At 41.3% G+C, this 14,876-nt stretch overlaps 1 protein-coding gene across 6 annotated transcripts in view; it reads left to right on the top strand.

The window, feature by feature from the left end:
* Tdg (Thymine DNA glycosylase) overlaps window positions 1-14,876 on the top strand; it is a 46,367-nt gene that overhangs the window by 18,338 nt on the left and 13,153 nt on the right. For all 6 annotated transcript variants that reach the window (XM_076130875.1, XM_076130877.1, XM_076130874.1 and 3 more), the window contains exons 2-5: window positions 2,057-2,659; window positions 12,160-12,316; window positions 12,915-13,046; window positions 14,170-14,400. In XM_076130875.1, the coding sequence (XP_075986990.1) occupies window positions 2,057-2,659; window positions 12,160-12,316; window positions 12,915-13,046; window positions 14,170-14,400 (1,123 nt within the window). The remainder of the gene's footprint in view (window positions 1-2,056; window positions 2,660-12,159; window positions 12,317-12,914; window positions 13,047-14,169; window positions 14,401-14,876) is intronic.

The raw sequence follows: 14,876 nt of genomic DNA, 5'->3' as shown, positions 1-14,876 counted from the left end.
ATTCCCTGTAATGTTCGCTGAACACAAGTTTCAATGTGCTCACACCTCGAGCACACGCCAACTGTAACGTGAATCACGAAACTTTTGAAATTCCAGATTGTGTTCACCACTTTACAGCTCATTCATATTAAATGATCCAATATTATCGGTTTCCGAAACACCGCGGGACGCTTCAATAATTACTTATTCTGTTACAATTCATTTAGTAAAACGTGTAGCGGTCTCTAAAACGATAGAACACCTTGTAGCACATAAATATTTAGACGAGTACGACCCCCCGTCCCGGCCCGTCTTGCCCCCGCCCCCCTCGCCCGCCGCTACACAACCCCTGAGCCCTGCGCCGTACGTACAGCGTACACTGCGTGCAGGGGTGGACGGCGAGTCGGCAACCCTCACACAAACCACAGTAAATACCGTCGAACAACAACACATTCTCGCGTCAACCGTAAATACCATTTTAATAACATTATTATCGTACAAATTAGCATTAACATCTGAACATTTAAATAAACAAATCATTTTACTTACATAATGGAATACCAATAACTGTTACTATGTTTTATTTACAACATCGACTCCAATAATAGTAAGTAAAGTAGCGAGTTGGTAATAATTCAAGTGTACAGTTTTATGAATGGAGCTCATTCAGCGCGCCGTTTATGTTTATTACATGTGGCATAATGTCCGATGTGTTACGTCTCACATACGATCAGCTGCTCTACATACTGCACGACACCGCGAGAGTTTGTGTCGTATCGTGTCGCCGCGTAGGTCACGTTTCGTGTGACACGGCCCGCACTCGCTCACTGGTGCGCCGCACGGTCGCGGTCGACGTCTTGTCTACCGCTCAATCAATGCTATAACTCTTCTAAATCAATCGCAAGCACGTGCCCATTTAAATGCTTTATTCATACTGTTGATAAATCACGGCGCGTAAGTGCGCCTGTCGATTCTAACTAGCTGGATTCGATTCTCATAAATTGATGTGATCGGTTTGATTTACTCGTGAGAAATATTGTGCACTGTTTAAAGTTGAGTACTGGATCTGATTGATAGACTTTTAAAAACTAACTGAATAGGGCCTAAGAAATCATCTGCTTGAGAATAAGCTGGTGAGTAATGGCGTTGAAAATTTGCAGCATATTGTTTAAGGCACTCGCACTGTGAGGTATTTGCGTGAGAGTGATGTGAAAAATTTGCGTGACCGAAGACGTTAAGCCGCTACTCGTTGTCCGACGACGCCACATTTATCAACACAGAACGATGATCCGATGCACAAATCAACCGCACGACACGGCCACGGAACGCGCACGACACGACGTCGCCCACCGTTTTCATAAGTACTTTATGTCAGCTAATAAAGTTGATCACCAAATAAAATTGTTTCATTGACTCGCGCCGCTCATAAAAGTTAATAATGAATTTATTTAATGTAATCGCCTGTTATTTAAGGTTTAAGATTTGTTCTCACTTGAGCATCGCGTTAATGTTGATTTATGAGCGTTCCAGTTACCGATATTCGTAAGAGTTCTGTGAATAATGACTGTTAAGTGACTCTTGACGGCTTAGTACTGAGATTTCACAAATAAACTAAAGCTAACGGTTTACGTATTATTTGTCGTTTTTGTGTATTGTGTGCGGTTGGGCACGGGCTTGTTCATAATAAAGTATTGTAGTTAATGGTCCAGCTCGTGCTTGGCTAAGTGCGAGATCACAAACTCTGTCAACTACACACACATATGCATTTTGCGAATTTGGTGCCACGTGGGGCTCTCTAATTATGAGCAGGGCGCGGGGACGCGGGCGACACGCTGGTGTCACGTGACACACAGTGTTCACGTTAGTTCGGCACCTGACACACGATACCTGATCGTCGGCGCGACAAAGGACGCTCCCACGTTCCGTTTTCTTTTTAATCTGCGCTCCCCCGATTTTCTGAATCGAACCGAAGGGTGAAAACCCCTTCGCCCTACTCGTTCACGTTGCCCTTCAGTGCTCTTAATTAGAGACGTAATATGGTTCGAATGTACAATATGTTCCCGTTGTGTGTTTCCAGGGAGGAGGGCGAGGAGAAGCCGAAGCCGACGGAGAACCAAGACGACGGGTACGAGACGAGCAACAGCGGCGAGGCGGCGCGTCGCAAGCCCTCGAGCGCGGAGGGCTCGCCCGCGCCGCCCGCGGAGCCGTCCCCGCCGCCCGACCCGCCCTACGAGCCGCTCATGCGCCACTACGAGCCGGAGCCGGAGCCCTACCGGCACTTCGAGCCGCCGGCCCCGCCGCCCCCGCACCAGCCGGAGCCACAGCACTACCAGCACTTCCCCTTCCCCAAGTACGGCGGCGAGCCCTACGCGTTCAAGCGTGAGCCGGAGATGCCGTACGACATGAGCCAGCACCAGCAGCACCAGTACCAGGGCATGCAAAAGCGCGACGAGGACATGTACAACGGCATCAAGCGCGAGTGCGAGGACCCCTACTCGTTCGTGGAGGAGGAAGCCATGTGCGCCATGCTGGCGGCGCCGCAGCACCACGCCGCGCCGCCGCACATGCACCACGAGCACGACCACCACGCGCACGACCACCACATGATGCACCCGCACCAGATGATGCTCAACCAACCCAAGAAGCGAGGCAGGAAGAAGAAGATTAAAGATGAAAATGGGTGAGCACTATGTTTATCATATTAACTATACACACGGTTTTTTTACAGCAGCTTGCATCGCGGTGATAGGATGAACCACTGAGCTGCGTTTGTTAATTGCTGTTGTAATTGATTTGTATTAAAGTAATTTCATATAGAAATCCAGTCGGTTTTGGTTGAGTTCAACTATCTCGAAGTGTTAGTGCAGAGGAAAATAGTTAGGTATTATAAGTCAGGGAGACTATTAATTAAAACATTTTACTTGACAACGCATATTATACGCTTGCATTTTATGACGCGTTACTGACTAAAAAGTACTTGTTTAAGTTTCTTGCGTAGATTCCGAGAACCGGCCGTACTTTCCCGAAGTTAGTGGTAACTTCGTCACCAACTTTTAAACGATAAATGTCTGTTATGAGTTATAACCTTGGCTCTCTCGCGTGTAGTAGTTGCCAAGTTCGTAGGATCGTGGCCACCGGCTGAAGGCCTCTCACATCCCTTTCAATAATAATATAATAGGAGTTGATTATGGTGGGTATAGTGGGTGTAGTGGGTATCGTCATAGTTACAGTGGCGAGTGTCGCTTATCGCAATTTCCATACAGAGTCGGTCGTTATCAGGGCCCGCACGTGTCTTCTGGCCGGTATCGCGCTGACCGCGGAAACTAATTGCGGACCGCACAAATATTGAATTTCGAAGGCTTTGACTCTGTCATTAGTTTTGTTCGCTCGTTAGGACCTTTTTTCATCATCCTTTAATTAAAAATTCTCCGTAGTTTTCCTCGAGTAATGAGAACGATAAAGACTTAAATGCGTATTAACTTTACACACAATGGCAGATTTAAGGAGTTGCTCTCCTCAAACCTATGTTTGATGTTATCATTATTGTTGATTTATGATAATTATGATTTTTCAAGTTATGACTTATACGAGCACTCTAGTCGTTTAATTTCTGCTTTGATCTGTGACCGTTAATTGCCGTGGACTCTTTAGCCTAACTTCCAAATATCGATTCCTCAAAATCAAAATAATATTAGTAAATACAAAAAAAAGCCTAATGAATGAAGTGAAACGAAAATTTAACGGCGCTATTACTCGTAATCGCTTGTGCACGGATAAGTTATCAGGCTAATTAGCTATACCCACGATAATGACTTCATTTGTAATTAAAAGTCCTGCTGAAGGGAGCCAATTATAACGTCTACGATCTAGCCAATACTAGGCAGCTATATATCTTACCTATATACTTTGTATATATGTCTTCTGCTGCTATATCCACGATATTTGACAGTTCTTAATGGACTATGAGTAATGATCGACTCATCAACATTGAAACGTCAATTTGGGAGATTGAAAAATAATATTTGTGTTAGTGATGATCTTGCTTGAACATACTAGAAATAACGTGCATCTCTACCATCCCTAATTGTTAGAATCTTCTTCTTCAGATTGTACTTACAGTGTACTCCATTGTCATTCTATATATCTTTGACGGACTCCGTGGCGCAGTGGTCGTGGGTTCGATTCCCACACGTAGTAAATATTCGTGCCATACACAAGGTGATGTTTCGGGTATGGTTGTACTTTGTGTCCGTTGTTTGTATGTTTCCAAAAGTCCCCGCGACACAAGAGCAATTCTTAGCGCGGAAGGTGTCTTTTTATAAAATAACTCATTGTCTTGTACTGTAAAGTACTGTTCCTAAGTGAACAATCAATGATGATTAATTAATCAATGAATAATTCTTATTTCTTCGACTCACTTGGTACTTTCCCAAGTGTTGAACATAACGTCAAACGAATAGAATCAATGTATTTATGTTTTCGCTTGTAACAGTTTTCATGTCGATCATGCAAGGAGCCGAGCAAATATGTGTACGTGAAATAGCATGACACGGAGACTGAGCTTTACATTGGTTTGTTTGATTTTCGTAAGGTTTCCTTTACACAAACAATTCGTATTTGTTGTTATGAAATTCAAGTGCGAGATATTGAGGTTCGGCTTTTAGTCGCAAGAGTTAGGCTTGTCCCATAACACATGGGATAGAGTTACGTCATTAGTGGTTGACTGGTGACCGTAGGCGTCACAATAGCCCACCTCTGGACATAATCCCTGTAAACACAAGTGACGTCATTATTTTGTTTATTTCTAATCTATTTTGACACACTTAGCGATTGAGCTGAATTCTCGCGTTGTTTAACATTGTATTTGAATTGTGTGTCAACCTTGAACTAACACAGTGGGAAGTCTGTTGATGATGATACTGCTCTTCCTGTGGTAGTCTTCTGGGCTCGTATATCAATAGTCAGTGTCATACGACCCTACATTAAGTGGACAGTATCCCAAAATAGAACAATACTTTTATTTTGGTCCATGAGTCTCTGTCTGATTTGGTTTAAAGGATTTTCAATAGAATTTCTATTATTTTTTTTGGGATAGTATTTTTTAGTTAACTTTGAATGAGAGGAGGGTTAGTTAATGTTAGAAGTGTAGTTATTGTTGGTGTCGGTAGTCAGGTAGGTTGTGTCGGGTGCAGCACGGTGACACAATTAGTGCGTGCGTGCGCGCGGCCGATGACCCCGCGCCCGAATTAGCGATCCGCGCGTCGAGCCCCGACCCAGATCGGGCACGCCGCGGACGCGCCTCGCCGCCGCCACGGAACCCGACCACCAGCTCGCTCCACACCCACGCCACGGGCTTTAAGCTCGAGACACACTACGCTGTAACAAACCTATGCTACCTACCTATGTATAGTACAGACGATCAAGTTTGAGACACACTGCGTATTAACGAACCATAAAAACGTGCGTTTTCAAAATTGTTTTATCGTATGCAATGTACGCGGTATGTACAGCTTGCATAGAACTGACAATGTACTACAATGCAAAAAGGACGAATATTGTCCAAATATCCAAATTGTTATTTGGAATTTATATCATAAAATTTTCCTCATGATAAATAAGGATTCATTTGAATGCGGAAATTGGTTTTAAAATAACCAAATATTTTTGAAACAGTCACTAGGGAAAATTACCTATTATGTATTTTCCACGACAACTATGGACTATACTTGCCTAAGCCTCGCACAAATAGAGAAGCGATTCATGCAAACAGGATTTCCAAAATACATCCACTCCTTTATGATAATTGCAATAACCGCGCCCGCTGTACCTCCGTCCTTACTGATGCAATGCACACACAGTACCTATGCCCTTTATGTTGCAATACTCGACAGAGCCTTCGCAACTGCCGCGCCGCGCCGAACTTGCATCTGTTTATAATATCAACACTTTATACCTGCACACTGCAGGGATAACTAACTACCACTACCAAACTATTACACCACTCCGTTTATGTAATACACTTATATATTACACCCATTCACCCCACAATTACAATAAAAGCAATTTATATTGACAAATATATCTGAAAATTTACTTTCATAGAGTCACTTTTCACTGCTGACGTAGGCCTCACCGATATTGTTGCATGATATTTAACTGTACTTCTGGCAAAGTGGTTGAAGTAGTAATCTCGCCGCAATAATCATAGCGCCTCGTGTCGGTTCGAATCTCACCCGGGACAATGTTTTGTGTGATGAGCACGAGTATCTTTTTTGAGCCTGATTGTTAATGTATCTATATAAGTATGTATGTAGAAGTATATAAGTATGTTTATCAGTTATTTGGTTACCATAGTACAAGCTCTGCTTAGTTTGAAATCAAATGACAGCGTGTGAGTTGTCCAATGATGATGATAAACGATGATCGGTAATATAGTGGAGATGTGGTGTACAAACTTACTGTCAAATTGTCTAATAAGTTTATGATAAAAGTCGTTACGACAAAATTCTGTGAACCCATAAGACTATGTGACGCTACTGTACCGTGACGGTCATCAGTATATCCTGTTTTTCTCCACTTCTTTGCCAAATACCGTTCTCATATTATGTTCTGTAGTTAAATCGTTAACATACTTAGGTTAGTACATATATTATTAGAATGAATGAGGGGAAACGAGTGAGTTTATCTGCTGAAGAGTGTCTGACGAGAAATGCCCACGGAAAAGGCTTTAGGGACGAGTTTCCCGTTCCTGGCAGGAAATGGAACTGGAAAGGGAGATTAGGAAAGAAAGAGGAGAAACCTATGCCAAGCGATCATACACATAATAGGGCTAAACAAATCCTTTCTTGACAAGGCACTGGGTCTCAATCAATATTTTCGTAACAAAAACAATAAGTTGAACAACTTGCATTCATTATGTTACCTATACTTAATTATTCCTTCCTGTTGATCTTTTTTGTTCACCAAAAGTGATTGCGGTGCACCAATTATACGGTGACCTTCAATAGAGGATCTCACCACGTGCAGGTGTGGTCTTTAAAGCATTACTGCGAAGGACAGTAGTTCCTTACTGGGCAATGCTAATCAGTTTCCAATAGTCTTATAGACACTGTCTAATTAGTTAGCCCTACCTCTCTTTATTGTGGCCAGTATTCAATGCCTCTAATAAACCCAGTTCTGAATACTGCTGTAGTATTTTGGTATGAAAAGTGTAGCCTCGCCGACAACTGTGTCCCACCCACCGTGATAGTCCATGAGATGTCAAACGTTAACATTAGTATCGTTGCAACTTCCTGTATTCATCCATGGTTATAACTATACGTATTTTAGACAATTTCTAACGATTCTCGTAAGGATGATGTTCTTTATGTACCGTGTAAACCGTGTTTGAAGAGTTGAAGACTGCTTGAGCTAAAACTAGAGAATGTAGTAAGGTTTGGAAGATGTAGATTTCGAAGGTTTTGAATATGCGGGCTATCATTTATAATCAGCTATTTATAACATGTTTGACAGAAAGTTTTCAGAGATTAATTCTCTGATATATTTTTGTGAAATGGTATTATTGTACCATGAAACGAGTTTTTCAGTCTGTTCACATTTCTACCCAACCTTCAAACGTTTTACATTTGTATTAGTTAATTAGGTATAAATTTTGTCTTCGATCCCGATGTTTTTCCATTGAGTGTCGAAAAGACTATCAACAAGTAGTGCGAGTTGCGTAGAAAACGATGCTTAATTCCAAGCTGAAAGACAAACGTCCTGACACAGTTCACTTCTGTGCCAAATGTTGAAATCAGTTCCCAATAGTTTGGTCCACATGCAACTAGAAACACACGCATACATCCGCACATTTCATCGTTGCTATTATTTACTATTGACGTCCTGACGGACTGTATGAAAAACGGAATCATATATTTTTTTCTGATGGTTTAGTGTAGAAATATTTTATACATTTGCGGAGAAACAGTGATAAAATTCCTTAACAACTGAAAGTAGGTGGTGAATGTTAATCAGGGAATGTGTAGATGCTGTGTGTGTAATGATCGCGTCGAGCTGCGTGCGCGGGGCGGTGCGGCGGCGCGGCTAGCGGTGGCGGCTAGTGGCGGCGTCAACAAGACGCACTAATGGAGCGTGATGTTGTGTTGTGGGGAGCTGCGCGCGCGCAAGCCGCGATGTGTTTACGTCGCGGGGGTATTTCGGTACCGGAACCGATGGCCGCACTATCGCTAGCCAAAAATCCGAGCGAAATAATCAGATCAAGGTGGAATCGTTGAAACGGAAAGTTGATGATTTTCGCTTTCTATCGACGCGATCTATTTGTTTAGGACGAGACTGTGATCGATTAGTCGCGGTGCAGCGCCTGCTGCGCCGCTTTCATTAATGTTATCACAAAGCATCGCACTAATGATCACAGCCGCAACCGCGAGCAAAAAACACCAATGAATTATTTATTATTTACTGTCATACTAATTACTGCATTTCAACATCAATACCACCTATTGCATTTATTATTGTAAGTGGCGCGAGACCATGTGACGCCGGCCTCGAGCCTCATCATACACTCATTGTTACACATTATTATATTTGACGCTTACATATACATCTAAGCGTGGATCTGTTGAGTTACGGTACTTATCAAAATATTTATGGTTATCAAATCACCACGTGGCGCAAATAGTTATAATAGTTCGGTCCGCGGCGAGTAGGTAGTGTTGCCCGCTGAGATCGTGGAAACGATTACTGGGTCAAACGTATAATGTTTTGTGCGAATTGTCTAAACATAGCCGAGGCTGCGAGTCCGCGCTGCGCTGCAACAGCAGGCCTCTAGAAAGTAAAATGCAGTAGAAAAACTAAAGAAAAACGAGTTAGACATGAACGGAGCCAGACGGAGTGTGACACGGCTTTCACGGTGACAAATGCAAATGTGTTGCACGCTTTTATATGCACTTTGTTGTTGGGACAATAGTGTCTGGTGCGCGGCCGCCGGCCACTGGGTTACCGTGACCCGCCGCCGCCGCCGCCGCCGCGCACACCGCTCCCAGCGACCCGCCGTCACCCGCCGACACCCGGCCGATGCTCACCGCCATCGCCTCATTCCACAAATTATATAATTTGCCGCATTGTTGCAAGTCTCTATACTCTACACTCTACAGTCTAGGTGATTGTGATAAATGAAAGTGTGCCCGTTGCATTGTGTACTGCAACCAATTGGGGAAAATGAAAAGTTGCCTCTTTTGATTTGACAGCAGCGACACAATTGTAAATCTCCTTTTGTTTTACGACGAACAAAAACAGAAAAGATTCGTTATCGGAGACACGGAACATGGTTAAGTGATGGCTTTTGTGGCACGCAGGTGACAGGAAGCTCAAACTTCATTTGTAAAAATGTTACTTGAAGACGGCTTTTTTCATATGTTTATTGCCTATTTCCTGAGTATTTAATTATTCAATAGCATCAGTGAGACGTCACGGTGAATCATCTGTTGATCCGGTTGCTTATAATACACCTCTTTCTTTAACGAGTTTGGCATCCATTGAGCTGATAGAGTCACTGCGGCCACTTTTACAACGCCCACTGTGAGATGGTGTCGTCTATTCTTGGCTCACACCATTCGTTTCTGATCAAATATGAATGATTCTAGAGAAAATATTGCTTACCTAGATTGGTCGTTAATTTGTCAGGGCACAACATTCGTGCAAATTTGTTCATCACGATACCTTTTCCTTCGAAAAGGATGCACTTCTATGTTTTTTTTTTCATTCTCCGAAGTGATGTCATTTTTTTATCCATTCGATTTGCTGTGTTTTCAACTTGAGCACATCTTTCATTCTACATGTATGTGGCATCATTCAAAATCAAAATCAAATCATTTATTCATTTAGGTCAAGTGCTGACACTTATGATAGTCAATGATACAGAGAGTGAATTTACCGCCAGTTCGGAAGGTAGGGCCAATGAGAAGAGCTGGCAAGAAAATCCTGGCCACCCTTTTAATCGCCAAATGATTTTAACAATATTTATGCTGGTATAAAACATTGATGATGTAAGTAGCTGCTACCTACCAACACTACCGAACACACTTTGGTCATAACATAAATTAAATCAATATATTAAAGTGCTAATAAACAAGAGACATTTTGAGACCTACCTCACATCATGTGTGGATGTTAAAGACGTTGTTAGCTAATAGTCTATCTAAACTCAAGGATATCCTTGTTGCAAGGAACGTTACGGCGACAAGGTCAGCCACGTTGCTCTATGCATTTCAAACTAATATACCTACATTCGTAATTGCGCACACGCTTGTTTTTCTAGCTATTCTAACATAGTCTCGGAGAATCCCACGACCTGTCTCATCCCACGTTTTGATCGTCTCCATGTTGTCTTAAAGTGTAGCTTTATTCTTCTCCATAGCATTTCGTTCTTAAATTATAACTCAGAACGCAACTTAGACGAGCACAAGACGCGAATGTTTCTGTCTTTTATCACATTATTTTCCTAATTTCGAAGTGCTTGCATCAGTTTTAGATTTGGTAATGGATAAATGCATATTATGCATTTTCTATTGTTCAGCAGCTTACGTATATTTTGACTGCGTGATTCCTGCCATCAAAACAGGCCTTGCTATAATCAACGAAAACTCATTTTCGTTGAAATTCTCCTTGTTCCTACAAATCTAAGCGTTATAAAATGACGTGTGAGCCATGGTACAAGAATATAAGGTATGCTTATCCGATACTGCCTACTCCGTTTCAAAATAGAATAGGAAAAGGTTATAACCAAACAACTTCAATATAAGACGAAATTAGTTTTTCTAACCCTTAGGACTTTTCGAGTCAACGTTATGTTTTCAATAAAAAAGCTCTATCTCTCTATTTAACAAATCTCTCTGTGTTAATACAAACATGTTACAATTATTCCAAACAAAGAAGTAGTAAGAGTCTTTATCATAATGCGTATTGTATTTGCGTTGTGTCGTCATTGTGTCGCAGGTTCGTGTCGCGTGCGTCGGGATCGGAAGTGTGTCGTAAACAGTTAGATATAAACTCTATTTGCGTTTTCCTTGTATTGTACCTGATTCCAAGTATCTTGAGGTTGCTAGATTCTCCGTATTACTAGTACTCTTTTACGGTATAAATGCGGGTAGTTAGTGGTTACATATCGAAGTTTAAGAGGAATGCCTGAAGGAAAATATACTTAACCACATACCTACTAAATAACTATGTGAAAAAGTTCCATTAATCTTATAACTCAGACGAACGATGGAACGACAAGAGTAAGGATCAACAACTTATGAGCTCTCTTTGGTATCTGAATCATAGCTTCTGCTGTTGTTGACCAAAACTTTCAAATCTACTTAGATAGTCCTAATTCCTATCCCATATGATAGAAATGTGCAAATAATTGAATTACGCATTCAGTAACAGTTTGCCGATGATACGCACCCTGTGCGCATCTATTTTGTATAGCAACATGTATTGTGACGTCACATCACCATCGGCAAACTGATCGCGGACGGGTTATACAATAGCACTTGCAATAGCATAGGTCACGGCGTCTCCTTGCGTGCTATCAGTGATCTGATGTTATCGATCATCAGCGTCACTCAGTGCGGTCTGTGCTGACCCCGCGAGGCTCGAGATACGATCACTGGATGTCTATTGATTCTATTAACCCTATGCTTAATAGAAATCACATTGTTTCTCGCACTCTGATCAGTTCTTTAGAAATATGTCTTTCTAGCTAATTTGGCTACAGCAGCCAGTTTTGTTAAACCAGCCAATTGCAAGTCTTTGTTCAATGAGTCCAAGTGTGTGCACAACACATTGGTACACTCTCTATTTCCTTACTCTCATAGCCTGTTAGGACAGTATCCCAAAGAACTGACGGCTTCACGGAGATAATCTAGACTTTCTAACAATTCTGGCTTCTGGCAATCCTCTTTTACTACTAGATTTTTAGCCACGTCAAAGGCCTTCGGGCGGCTTGAACAACTTTGACACAAGGTTGACCACTACCACTAACCATACGATTAAATAAAATAACTAGATTTTTTAGAAGAAAGACTCATTTTTAAATTTTTGACCAAACCCATCGCGGTCAAAACCCTCTGGACGGTAGTCGTATGATTTATACGTACACAAAATACACATGAACTGACGTATATGTAAATATTTCAGTATGGAAATAAAAGCGGACGGCGTGTTGGACGGGTCGCTGGTGCCGCGGCCGGTGAAGGAGCGCAAGAAGCACGACCGCTTCAACGGCATGAGCGAGGAGGAGGTGTCGCGCCGCACGCTGCCCGACCACCTCGCCGAGAACCTCGACATCATCATTGTGAGTATGATCATCAACGCTCTCACTCTTACTACTATAGATGTATATGTAGTAATATCGTTGTGGTTCACGGTTCTAAACCAGCAATGGAATGCTGTATGAACCTGGAATATTACATAGTTTTCCAGGTGTTTCTCTGAGTACTGTTCTTGTCGACAGAATCAGTATTTTTCCTTAACTATTCGAGCTTGATATTTTTCTTTAGAAACCTGATAAAAAAGCCATCCGGTCACTAATACTGCATTGCTTGGTTTAAAATGGAAAAAGAGGAAAATAATTTTAAAACTCTTAAATTTGAGATACTTAAGTCCTTTTCAAATGCTGGCGATCATCATCATATACCATCTAAATGCATCGAATGTTAGAGCCATTAAAATAGAATAAATAAGTGACTTGCATGAATTTAAATGTCCCATTTCACACCTTACGTTAAATAAGAACGCCATCAAAACATACTATATTTACCAATCTGAACCCAAGAACTGAATGAAATCTACCCACCAACTTATTAAGACTGACAAACGAAGACCTATTTAATTCCATCACAAAATTTATTTAAGAAATGTTAGTATAACGTGTTGTGTTATGTATTGCACAGATCGGAATAAACCCGGGGCTGTTCGCGGCGTACAAGGGGCACCACTACGCCGGGCCCGGCAACCACTTCTGGAAGTGCCTCTACCTGTCCGGCCTCACCCGGGAGCAGATGAGCGCCGACGAAGACTATAAGGTGAACAACACTTGTATCTATACTATAACAGTATTAAATCCCCAACCCGCATTTGGCCAGCGTGGTGGACTCAAGGCCTTACCCCTCCCTCGTTCGTAAGGAGACCCAGTTTTGGGTTCATAAAAAAAACCATTATTAATTAATATGTACGAGACTATACCTTTATTATTTTTTTTTACTGAGCCTATATTTTGTATACCTACACTTTGAACCAATGGAAAAATAAAAATCATATGATAAAAGATTATTTACCAAAAATTGCCGGATTAAAAACGTGTAAGTAATTTCGCTGTACATTTTGTTTTAACCCATTACTGCCCCACTCCAGAGTAAGGGTCTCCTTCCAAACGAGGGAGGGTGAGGCCTTGAGTGATTTGTTTTTATTAATATCTCATTATTATGTATGTATCTAAATTCAATATTTTTCATTTAATCTTATTATTTCCTCATCAGTGTCTCATAGTCGCTAAACGTTCAATAATTCACTACAATCACTTTATCATAAACGTTCTTTTTCATTTCTCAGAACTATTATATTATTTACTTGTTTTATTCAGACGCGCTTGTATTGTGCATCTTAACGCTCGATGGAGCATCTTTAGACGAATAAAAAACCAGCCTAGAATGTTTAAAAGTCTAGAATTTTCGCTATTTATCAATCTAACTGAGCGCACTGTCACTGACAATCGAAGCTCAGAAAAAATACCTTTGTGATTGAACTGGCACGTTTTCTAAACCGAAAATGTTACAAAATGGGGAAAATACAGTGAATTGTAAACGTTATTTTCGTCTCGTTACAGTTTCCTTAAATAGTATAAATGATTCACTAAACGGTTTAACTGTCACATGATATTGTACGCATACAACGCTGTGAGTGCGGGCACGATTATTACATTTTATTACGTATTTACAAACGGGCTTGCATTTCATGGGTACGAAAGTCACGAACAACATGTCAATTCTAGACTGTTATTTTCTCCTTTAGAAGCTAACCAAGCCTTAACAGGCCAGTGTATACGTAGCCTGAGATGTACGTTTGTATAGTCCATGCGACACTACATCCACTTTGAATTATTAACGATGACAAAATACACCAACTAATCCAAAATGTAATCCTTTCCAGTTATTAAACTTCGGCATCGGCTTCACGAATATGGTGGCTCGCCCCACGAAGGGTTCAGCGGACCTGACGCGGCGGGAGATCAAGGAGGGCTCGGCCATCCTGCTGGAGAAGCTGCAGACGTTCCGGCCCAAGGTGGCCGTGTTCAACGGCAAGCTCATCTACGAGGTGTTCTCCGGCAAGAAGGACTTCTGCTTCGGCAAGCAGCCCGACACCATCGCCGGGACTAATACTGTGAGTTATGTACTTGTCGATGTACTTACACATTATTTATGTAGCTAGTATATAGCACGCGCCAAGTTACTATGTGTGTATGAATATAGCTTTAAATCGAGGACTAAAAAAACCTTGTGATTTAAAAAAATACGGCTAAGCTCTGTGACATAAATTCACTTGGCACGTACTAAAACTATTCACAACAAGGGAATAAAAATTGAGGCCTGTGCCATAGTTAGAATGGTTACAAAAATATTACAAAACAGTTAATTATTTTGGTTGTAATCTATTGTTATATTTTAAACCACTGATATATATTTATAAAGAAATTAATTGAACGATCTGATTTATTTTATAATCGTGTTATAATAAACCTGGGATCATTTTTTATATCACAATTTATGTTTCAATTCTTCCTTTTATAAAGTAAGCAATGATATTATCGTAATATAATAAGTAGCAGTACAGACAATATCATATCATTAGACGAGGCC

Source organism: Anticarsia gemmatalis, chromosome 25 (genome assembly GCF_050436995.1).
Source record: "Anticarsia gemmatalis isolate Benzon Research Colony breed Stoneville strain chromosome 25, ilAntGemm2 primary, whole genome shotgun sequence".
Taxonomy (NCBI): Eukaryota; Metazoa; Arthropoda; class Insecta; order Lepidoptera; family Erebidae; genus Anticarsia; species Anticarsia gemmatalis.
Note: the sequence above shows the minus strand (reverse complement) of the source record. Positions and strands in the feature narration are given on the sequence as shown.